This window comes from Condylura cristata, unplaced genomic scaffold (genome assembly GCF_000260355.1).
Source record: "Condylura cristata isolate star-nosed mole 26May11 unplaced genomic scaffold, ConCri1.0 scaffold00030, whole genome shotgun sequence".
Lineage (NCBI taxonomy): Eukaryota > Metazoa > Chordata > Mammalia > Eulipotyphla > Talpidae > Condylura > Condylura cristata.
The window spans coordinates 16,911,072-16,923,133 of NW_004567131.1; the positions used below are offsets into that span (position 1 = coordinate 16,911,072).

Genomic DNA, 12,062 nt, shown 5'->3' on the forward strand with positions numbered 1-12,062 from the left:
CTTTGTCGATCTGCCTGTTCTGCTCCCCACTCTGTCTCTGGTGAAGCCTCTTGCCGCCCCTGGGCCTCTGGCCTGTACCCCAGTTCTGTATGCACAAATAAATAAATCTTAAAAAAAAGAATGCTCTTTTATCCATCTGTAAACCACTATCTTTTAGGACTACTGTGAGAATTAATGAGAAAAATATGTAAAGTGCACAGGATGGTAACTGGCGCACAGTACATACTCTACAAGTACTATCTATTAGTAAGGCATTTAAATAATCTATTTAAATTCAAAAGAACAGTATCCCTTGTTATTTCCTGCACATTCTTAAAACAAAACTTTGCATAAATTAATGTTTAAAAATCACCTGCTTAGACTGAGGTTGCCAATCAACAGGCAGAAACTGAAATTCTAAACTGCTTCTGTCTACCTCTCCTTCAAGTTTGTGCAGTGATCTGTACCAGGAATACATCTGTATAATATAACTGTTTATTTCCACTAACAAAAACAACTGAAACAATTTAAACAAAAGAGCTATCATTTCCAATAATAAACTCTGGTTCTTCAAAATATTGAAAAATATTTTTAAAAAAGTTAATAAAAAAGTTCAGGTAAAGGTTTCCTGCCCACTCTCTTCTTATTATGGGAAACAAACATTTATTCTTCCCAACAGTATTGTTATTGTGAGATGTCATAATAATTGTAATGAAATTCTTATATTCAGCACTATCCACATAGAAAGCATTCTTTTGCGCCTTTCCAAAACAAGCTATAAACGTATTGGTGGAAAAAAGCACCATTAAACAGACAACGTAAACATAATTGGGCCAAATTACTGAGACCAGAGAAAAATTGGGTTTTTGAAAGGACAACTATAAGAAAAATTTGCAGAATGAGGACCTGAAGTAGTTTCCCAATCTTTCAACAGAACAATTGTGAAATGTACTTAAGCAGGCGTATCTGAGATACAGATAGGTATTCTAAGAAAAATTTAACCCATTAGTATAAGTTAACCAAAAGAGAGCTACATAAATTATATGAATTAATGCATTAAATATATGATAGACACGAAAAGAACAATGCCTAGAAATACAGTAAGAGTTCAATAAAATTTGACTGTTGCTATTACTATCATAATTATTATTTTTAAAACTATAAATAGGAATGCTGTGAATGGCAAGTGTTATCTCAGTAACATATGAAATACTGTTTTGAGAATGAAAGCTAAACATGAAGTCAGTCTCTATTCTTAGTATCAAATAAGATACCTTATTTGAGACAGTAAGGGGAAAGAAGGTCAAAGTTTAGAGACCCCAACATTACAGTGTTCTTAATCAGCTAGCTAGTCTTTCTCAATGGTTTCAATGACAAATTTTTAACAGTTAAAATATTCAAATAGCAAAAGTAACATATTACTGCTTTATAAAATACTCAAGGAGGCAGTCCAATAACCAGTATAGATAATTTCTTGATCACTATAAAATCAGACACTGCAATCTAAGGCATTTTTAATGTTTTTGTTTACCTGTCACTACACATTCACAGGTAAAATATGGTGGCCATTTGTTTTCCTGTTAATAAGTTCCTAAAATAGCATCTGAAATGTCCTCAATAATTCAGTGATTATGATACTACTGATTCTGATGACCATATAAAACATTATTTTAAAATTTTCATGATGATTTGACCAAAAAATGTGACTTAGGCTTCCTATTCCCTTAAAAGAACAGCAATTTCAATAACTGAGATGGAAAAATGCACAAAATGATGCAAAAGTAAACTATCATATTAAAAAAAATTTAAATCACAATTTCATACAGAAATTTCTAAATCTTAAGAAGAGTAACTATAAATAAAAACAAATTTAAAACATTTCATGACCCTAGAAGAGTTTTACAAAGGAAAAGTTCTTAAGTATCATGTGCTTAAAAAGAGACAAATACAGAAAGCACATGACAAATTTTCTGATGCTACCTTCATCAGGTACATTTACCACAAAGTAGCTAAGATAATATTTAAAGAGAAGTACCAATTAGAGTAAATAAGATAACAACATTGAACTCACTCAAATTAAATTTCCTAGATAGAGCAATAAAGGTGATTTAGACTGTATTTTAAAGATACTTCATAATTTAAAATATATACATATGTACATATAACACAGTTGAATATGTATACACTCAAGCAAATCCATTAACTGTATCAATTACTCCATTCAAAAGATATATAAAATACATTATGACTTATCACAAATATTAAATATAATAAAAGGGGTTGTTCAAAAATATTAAACTATAACACATTTTGTATTTGTTCAACACATTAAAAGAGCTTCTAAAACTTTATGAAAGGGTTTTTATTACATTAAAACTCTTGTCTTAACAGTCAAACATTTTATTTCAATTCACTTCTCTTAATTGATAAATATTTAAATCTAGAAAGAAATATTAGCAGCATTTCCCTTTTTCATTTTCACGAATTTTGATTTTGTATTGACTACAGAAGAAAGTTATTTTTGAGCATAAATTTGGTACACAAAGAGATCTTTCACTTAAGTTAAAATACTAAAGATTTCTATAAGGAAACACATTTCACATTTCTAGTAAAACTGTTGTACCCAGAAGGGCCTATGCCCAAAAGCCAAATGTAGAAATAAAAATCACAAGAAAATAAACTTTCTTTTTTAGACCAAAAATGCTAGTAATGTTTCTTCAAATAATGTTCCTATGATGAACTTTTTCTAAATATGATCTATGAGTTAAAATTTTACATAATAACAAGTACTTTAAGCTCTCATTTCATTTTTGAAAATACTTTAAAAGAAAATTTAACAAAAATGTCTCCCTAAACATTAAAATTTCATATTTTAATTTTGTTAAAAGTAATATGGAGAAAACCCAGATATAAACCCACGAGTTTATGGACACCTAATTTTTGACAAAGGAGCAAAGAAGATACAATGGAACAAAGAAAATTTGTTCAGCAAGTGGTGCTGGGAAAACTGGGTAGCTACATGCAAAAAAATGAAACTAGATCACTGCCTCACTCCAGTCACAAAAATCAACTCGAAGTGGATTAAAGACCTAGACATAAGACGGAAACTATAAAATACCTAGAAGCAAAGATGGGTCAAACACTACACTACATACACTTCAGTGACATCTTTAAAGACAGAGCACCCAACACCACAATAGTGAAGGCAAAGATAAACAGATGGGACTACATCAAGTTAAAGAGCTTCTGTACAGCAAAAGAGACATTACAAGAAACAAACAGCCCACTAATGGGGAAAACATTTTCTCACACAAAAGTAGCGATAAAGGACTGATCACAAAAATATACGGAGAACTGATGAAACTCAACAAAAATAAAGTAAACAACCCCATCAAAAAATGGAGAGCTAAAAAGACACTTCTCCAAAGAGGAAATGCAGATGGCCAACAAGCATATGAAAAAATGTTCAACATCACTCGTAATAAGGGAGATGCAAATTAAAACCACAATGAGATACCACCTCACCCCAGTGAGAATGGCACATCTTCAAACAACTAGCAATAACAAATGTTGGCGAGGATGTGGAGAAAAAGGAACTCTCCTGCACTGTTGGTGGGAATGCAAACTAGTACAACCACTATGGAAAACTGTTTGGAGGTTCCTCAAACTGCTAAACATGGAGCTTCCCTATGACCCAGCAATCCCACTCCTAGGTATCTACCCAAAAGACACAAAAACACTGATTCAAAAAGATACCTGCACCCCCATATTTATTGCTGCTTTATTTACAATTGGAAAAACATGGAAGCAGCCCAAATGCCCAAAAGTAGATGACTGGATTAGAAAGATGTGGTACATATATACAATGGAATATTACTCAGCAACCAAAAAGAAAAACATGTCTTTTGCAGCAACTTGGATGGAGCTGGAAAAGATCATGCTCAGTGAGATAAGCCAGAAAGAGAAAGAAAAATACCGGATGGTTTCACTCATAGCAGGAGTATAATGGACCAGGTGAGGAAATAACAAGAATAATGAACAACCATATACAGGGACATTTTGCGGGGATGGAGTGGGGAATGGGATCAAAACTGGGGGGGGGGGGGGGGAAGTGCACGGGATTATGGTGATGGCACATGGGTGACTTGGTGATGGGAAGCCCGTGGGGATTACAATTGAGATGGGAAAAAAAATGTAAAAAATGTAAAAATAAACTGTTATATAAAAAAAAAGTAATATGGGCTACCCAGTATATAATCAATCTAACCACAATGAACTAAAATCAACCTTTTTAAAATAGAGATACATATTCTGGCTTTTAAATTTTAGAATCTAGGAATGCTGAAGTGAATTTATTTTTCAAAACTATAGTTTCTTAAGGTACCTTCTGATTTATTTTTGTCTACACATCCTGTAAGGATCATATGGGATATATGAATTAACTAAAGCATAATGAGTTTTTATAATATGCCTCACAAAAGGGAAGGAAGAAAAAAAGAGGATTGATTACTGTTCTATAATCTGATCTTCACAGAAAGATTTTCCTAAGTACCCTTTTAGATAAGAAAAATGAAGTGTGCTAATAGAATACCAACGTTTAGTAGCTGTATGGGAAAAGGAACCAAGGCATGTCTCCTTGAAGTTGCCATATACTGCTCTTTACTTTAAAAAAAAAAAGAGGAGGAGGAAAGGAGCTGAGAGCTTTTACAGAAAAAGATAATGAAATGGTCCCTAGAAAAAACAAAGCAAAAATGCTGGGATCCATAGTTCTAGTTGTTGGAAGATAGCCGTTCTGGCAAAGGTTTCAGCGAACACCAAGGGTAGGGCCTTGATCAACAACAGTTCTTAATTTCCTAGGAACAGAGTAGGGGATGAAAGGGTGCAGACATGCCTGGACTCAAGCTTGATCTGAAGGTGGAAGAGATGGACTTTTCTGAAAGCAGGACAACCCTAGAGCCATGGCTGGAAGAATGGCTTGGTGACTCAAAAGAATTAGGAGATCAGTGTCTGAAAAAGATAGAGCAGTGCTCTGAACAAAAGTCAAAGTTAACTATATATAACAGGGGTCAAGCTGGAAAGCCTTTTGCAGTACTCCATTCTATAACTCTAGTTGGTAGATAGTTTTGATATCTCAAGATTTACTTGCCTTTAGCAAATAATGGTATACTATATAACTTTGATCCTTTCTGTAAGCAAGAAATTACCTGACCAACGCAGAGATAAAATTTAATTATCATCTCTTCCTAGGGAGAGAAGAGAATATTCCTCTCATGATTGATAACACCTCACTAGAGAGGCATTCCTTGATCACCTCATATAAAATGGCAGACTCCTTAACATCTTCTCCCCATCCTAGTGTTTCTATCCTTTCATCTTGCTTTTTTTCCTTCATAACGTTTACCCCAGACTATCATTATACATTTCTTTATTATCTGCCTCCTAAGAGTGAAAGAAGTTTGGTTGCTGTTAAGATAGTCTGCATATATGTAGAATGGTGTTTGATTCACAGTCAGTAAACAATAAATCATTGTTAAACAGCTATCTGAATGATTTATTAAACAATAAATTATTGTTAAATAGCCAGCCATTGGAGGTGTTTAAAATAAGCTGTGGTAGCTACCCAATTTCATAAACCTAACATTTCATTTATTGTCAGAAATAAGCGCTGCCAATGATTACAAGATCCCATCAACTCTAAGAAGAGTTTGATCTAGATATGCTAAAGTGAAATGTTTTTGATTCTACAAACATCATAACATATGATATACTATAATTGTATCTAAGAGTTGGGCTTTATTCACAGTGCTTTTCACTATCTCCATATAACATGTTTATCTTTTTTCCCTCAGCAGGATGTGAGTGCATGAGTGCAGGGAATTTATTTTGTTTAACACTGAAGCCTCAAGCATCTAGAACTGTATTTGGCACATGGTAGATGACCAATAAATATATTATGAATAAATGCATGGATCCCTAAGTAACGGCCCAGTGGTCAGGAAAATTATTTTGAAGGGCTACTTGTATCATAAGTAAGAGAAGGGAAAAGTAGGATAAGGGAATCATAAATCAATGCTTTTGGGGAGAAATGTAGGAAACCACATATTTTCTTAAGGTACATCTGTCATTGTGCTTTCATTTCCAATTTCAAACTTACTTATGAAATCTTCCTACTGAAAATCAAGGTATTTGTATATACTAACAAATATATGAATTAAAAATTTTAATGTCCTCCTCATTGAAAAATATCCATTCAGTAAAAGTTCGGTGTCTTCTATGCATGCATGTAGCAAGTAAAATTGTTTTACCAATGAACATTTCAAATGTTTCCAACAATTTTTCACTTGTAGGCAAAAGGTAATTTAGAATCTATTGAATAAAATTTTTACTTGGTGACTTATACCTGAACTAAATGTGAATATACAGTGGATAGGTCTTACCTGCTGTTTATTGCCTTTTCTTGTTAACATGACAAATGGCATTGTATCTGCAGACTCTGCTTCTCCTTCCCCACCACCAAGTGGAGGCCCTTTTCTCAGCTGGCTTTTGAGATGTAAGGGAATAGCAACATCAAGTTGGTGGACTTTAACAGATTCACCACTTCGTTGCTTAAAGACAGAAATGATAATATAAATACTCCAAGGAACGGAAGGACATATGTAAACATAAATTGCAAAACTATTCATTCAATGGTATATTTTTGAAAACACAGCAATTATTAAAGCCAGAGTAATCTTTCTGAAACAAAGAGAAACTAGTAAGTCTTCTCCTGTCCTCAACATCTTACAAATTGCTTGGAAGATGGTTCCTCTTTATAACCCCAGCCTCTTCTAAGCCCAAACATTTTTGCAGGTTCTACTAAATTTCCCTTGTTCCTCAAATGCACCAGGCACCAGGCCTTTTCATCCATACTTACAGCAGACACCTTTCTTCATAGTTTTCATGTATCATAACTACCTGCTATATCTAAGAAGCCACCTCCCCACCACTAAAGACTGAGAGCAGCCCCTGGTATTTTCTAGAGTGCTTTACACAGAACAAGTGTTCACTTACTATTTAAAGATGAACAGAATCTACTAATGTTCACATTAACTTATTTATTTTGGGGATATGGAGGGAGATTAAGCAGGAGAATAGGTGCAAAAGTAAGGATATACAACATTATGGTGTATTTAAAGACCTAGAAATAATTTTCTAATGAATGAAGAAAAAATTAAATATGATTCTTCAAAGCAAAGCAGGTAATGCAGAAAGGCCATGAAGGTTTTCAAACAGCTTTTACTATAATTTAAAGTCTTTTGAAATAGGTATCATAAAGCCTCCTTGGTAGTACAGGAGTTAAACTCTCAGTACTATCAACAACTACAAATTGAGTTTTATTCCTGGCCAGGGAGCTGACCCACATGGCGTGGCAGACCTGTCCTGCTTCAACTACTACTCCCCTCAGCAGTGTGTTTCAGTACATCTGCCTGTTCTGCTGCCCACTCTGTCTCTCTCATCCCCTGCACCTCTGGCCTATACCCCAGTTCTTGTATGCATAAATAAAAAATAAGTAAGTGGCATATTTGAATAGCATTGCAAATCACACAAAATGGTAAAGAAGGTGTAAGATTTTATTGTTTTGATTTCCAAGTTTCAATTTGCTTAGTTTCCTAACTTTTACTTAAAATTTAAAATGTTACGTGAAACTTGATTTATAAATTATCTTTTTTTTTCTGATTACAAAATCAATAGCCTCTCTGGAAATTACTTAAATCTACACCAGTCTTTCTAGTTACTACCCTCATTCCAAGAGGCAACATCTATTAACAGGGTATCTTCTTCCATTTTTCTTCTAGAATATGTTAGTATACACATATAAACATAAGCAGTTACTACGCGTATTATTTTATATCAAAGATATGTTCTTTTTTATTCTGTATCATAAATGATAAAGACAGAGCTAACTCTACAGATAGGCCCTTATTTATTTAATTTGTCTTCCATCTACAGCTGGGAGTTTTTCATTATTACAATGTGACATCTTTATATATTTAACGTCATGCACTTGAAAAGAGAATGACCAAAGGTAAAGTTCAGATCAAATGGAATGCTGACTTGATAGGTTCACAAGATTTCTCTCTAAAAAGACTGGACTTATTTTACATATACTACATGTATTAGTTTCCACATATTAACCACAATGAGAATTACCACTATAAGCTATAACATATGATAAAAAGTTTCCCTCCTAAATTGCTTTTTTTTAATAACAAGTCTTAGCATTATTTAAAAAAAATTTTTAAGATTTATTTATGCATACAGAACTGGGGTACAGGCCAGAGGTGTGTGAGGAGTGATGGTGGTGAAAGGATTCACCAGAAACAGAGTGGGGAGCAGAAAATGCAGACTGACTGAAATTCACTGCTGAGGGGAGCAGTGGGAGGGTCAGGAGAGGTCTGCCACGTCAGGTGGGTCACCTCCTGGCCGAGGATCTAACGTGTGCTGCAGTGGCTGTGGTAGCTGCACATTAACTCACTGCACCACCAGGAAGGGTCGTTTTACCATGATTTTGTCTATCCTTTCGGTCCAACAAAAAAACAAGGCTTTCATCTTTTTTCACATTTCTTGCATCAACCCTCTTGCAGATAGGCTATAGATCTTTTTGTCCCAGGTGGTCATTTCTTATGGCATTTTGTATTAGAAAACAGGGTAAATGGTTGAGGACAGTCTGCATACTTACCAGTCATGTGATTTAATAAGTTTTTTTGTTTTCAATTATGTATCGTTTTTTGTTTTGTTTTTTCACAGGTAAGGGCATTTTATTTAGTTATTTTTAGGATTTGTGTTTTTTCCCCCTTTACATCATTGTTCATTTTTTGTACAATATTTAATTTCTCCCCTCAGGTATGGTCCCTGTAATTCTCCATCACAACACCCATGAACCATAACCACAATCCCAGTGCTCTTCCCTGCCCTATTCTGACCCTTTTTCCTTCCTCTCCTCTGCTATATGCCTCAGATCTACGGTCTTTGTGCAGTTTCCCTATAGTCCACCTATAAATAAAACCATCTGATGTTTTTCTTTTTCCTTCTGACTTATTCACTAAGCATGATCCCCTCTAGCTCCATCCATGTTGCTGCAAATAGCATGAATTTAACATTTTTGATCACCAAATAAATCTTGTTTGCTCTACCTCCCAAACAACTTTCACATTCACATTTCTCTCAGGTGCCCTGCCATTTCTCACCTGGACACCACAGTCTTCTAACCAATCTCCCTGTTTAAGCCCCATGTCAGTCTTGTCCCAGTGTAAAGCACCTCCATGTAGCGCTACACCATTCCAGAGGTGTCCAGTGACAGTGACCCATACTCATGCTCTGCCACCTCCCCTACAGAGTGTACTATCAAAACTGACCTTTTAGTTCTTTAAACATACCTTATTTTCTTCCTGAACCTTTGATACATTGTTCCTACATCCTCCCTACATGGCCCCTATCTTGTCTAAAACTCATAATCTCAGAGATGCCTTCCCTACTCTCTACAAAAGCACTGTTCTTATAGCTCATTAGCATTTATAGGGATTTAAAATTATGTATTTGTTTAGCTGTTAAGAATTACTTTCTCCATGAGACTACATTTTCTACCAGCAGGAACAATATCTGTTCTGCTACTTTATATTAAGCAACTGCACATTGCTGACACATAATAGGTAGTCAATAAAAATATTTGCTAAACAAATGAATGAAAATGATTATTGATGCATGTAAGACAGGAAAAGTTTCTTTAAGAAGTAAACAGTGGCCCTCCCTGGTGGCGCAGCGGGTTAAAGCACAGCACTGAGAAGCTAAAGCCGCTTCCGCATGAGTTCGATTCCCGCCTGCCCCGGAGGTGACCACATGGCGTGGCAGACCTCTCCTGACCCGCCCGCTGCTCCTCTCAGCAGTGTACTTCGTCTATCTGCCTGTTCTGTTCCCCACTCTGTCTCTGGTGAAGCCTCTCGCCGCCCCTGAGCCTCTGGCCTGTACCCCAGTTCTGTATGTACAAATAAATAAATCTTTAAAAAAAAAAAAGAAGTAAACAGTTTATCTCTTCAAAGGGATTATGATATTTACATTTTATTTGATGACTTGTACTCTAAAATGACATGACTATGAGATTTATTTCATTGACTAAGGAATTTCTAGATAGATGAAGAATATTATATGTAGGAAGAATGTAGGAAAAAGCAAATTAGCCTAATCTGTGATGTCATTTGTACATTATCATAGTTTTTATAAAATCCATTATATTGTCATAAATACATTAAATATGTCTTCCAATACCAAATAACCAACATTACTCTAAATATTTACATGCAAGTTATGCAATAGTAAGAATTTACTGAATTAAATTTCCCCAAGTACTTATCTTCTGAAAATTTGATTTTAAGCAAACTATAAGGTCTTATGAAAGTGATGTGACTTAACGAATGATCTGAAGTTGTTACAATCTGGCAGCTACAAGATCAGACAGGAAAAAGCTGCTATAGAAGCAGATATTCGGATAGTAAAAACTTTCATATTAGCTACATTATTTTGAGATATATGCTTTTAAAAGTAACATTTTGTACCTGAAGATTTTCTAGCATCATCTTATCCAGAGCTTGAATGAAATCCTCATCTTCTACACAAGGTACATGCTTAAGTCCACCTCCTTTAATCATTACCTCCTTATTAAAACAAAAATCAGAACTCAGATTAGAAATTTTAATTTCTGTAGCAGTGTCTTTGTATTTACAACTTGTTCAACATGATGCAAAGGAGGAGTAAATTTTGCTAAAAAACTTAACAAATTATTTAAAGAAAAATAGTGAAAATGCCCATTTTTCAATAATCAAAACAAAACCTTTAAAGAAATATTGCACAATTTAAAAAAGCAAATGTTCAGCCATACGTACAGTATTTTCTTCATCAGTTTCATTCTCCTTATTAGAATCAGTAAGGTAATCTGTATTTTCTTCCTCCTCTTCTTCCCCTTCATCATCATCATTATCAGAACCCTCCTGAAATTGTTTAACATTAGTATGTTAAAACATTTTGAAAAGAAAAAAAATTTTTTTGAAGAGTTACTACAATTTACATGCCTTAAGATTTGAGACAATTTGTAATAATTATTACTCTGAAGTTTCAGTCTTTTATGCAATCTGCTTACAATGGTGAGGCACAGTCAGCTAGCAACAGTCACTCATCCCAGCTGCTGAAAACCCAGCTCACTATCTTACACTGATCTCACAATACAAAGATCTTTTGTAGAAACTCTTCCTTGAATTCCAAAAGGAATGAGTTTCCTGACCATTCTGTATTTTCTTCTTTGAAAAACTGAATTTTTGATAATATCTATACCCACACAATTACCAGCTGAAAGCAACAATACTATATTGCATAAGCACTTCAGTTTTGAAGTCACATTCATTCTTCATTTTATTGTTTCGTCCCATTCTAAAGAAAGAAGGCCAAGTTTTACTACTCCCTTTTACACATGCAAAAAATAAGGCTGAGACAATTAAGCTGCCTGAGGCTGCACCGCTTCTAAGCAGGTGACCTAGATGTTTAAGCACTAGTTCTCATTTCTCCCCATTCACTCCTGTCCTCTTCCCACCTTCTATTCTTTGAGCAGAAATTACTTTACAAAAGTTTAGGAAGCACCCTAATGAACTTTCCAAGGGGTAACACACACACACACACACACACACACACACACACACTCTCTCTCTCTCTGCATTTGTTTATCCTTCAACTTCAAACAGCACAATTCACTCTCACATAGTTCCAGAAGCTTTTAAAGACTATACTAACCCCAGCTACTTCTTCATTCTGTCAAAACGACAGAGAAATAATTCTTAAGAAAAACAAATAATTTGAATCTGTTCATTCGTAGTGTATGTAGCAAACTATTACTTATAGAGACACTTGGAGATTTTTAAAGTTTCTTAAAAAAAACTATTTTGCAAAAGTACAAACATCAACATTTTTAAAAACTCATTAACTTTTTTGGACTTCATTCTATAATTCAAAACTAAGTTTACCACAGAAAAGCTCTTAAATGTTTCCTTGGGGGAAAAAAA

The 12,062-nt window shown here is 34.5% G+C and overlaps 1 protein-coding gene across 2 annotated transcripts in view; it reads right to left on the reverse strand.

Annotated features, from left to right (window-relative positions):
* UPF2 (UPF2 regulator of nonsense transcripts homolog (yeast)) overlaps positions 1-12,062 on the reverse strand; it is a 90,210-nt gene that overhangs the window by 11,155 nt on the left and 66,993 nt on the right. For both annotated transcript variants that reach the window (XM_012731388.1, XM_004691246.2), the window contains exons 17-19: positions 10,896-11,000; positions 10,569-10,667; positions 6,417-6,584 (exon numbers count right to left, since the gene is read on the reverse strand). In XM_012731388.1, the coding sequence (XP_012586842.1) occupies positions 6,417-6,584; positions 10,569-10,667; positions 10,896-11,000 (372 nt within the window). The remainder of the gene's footprint in view (positions 1-6,416; positions 6,585-10,568; positions 10,668-10,895; positions 11,001-12,062) is intronic.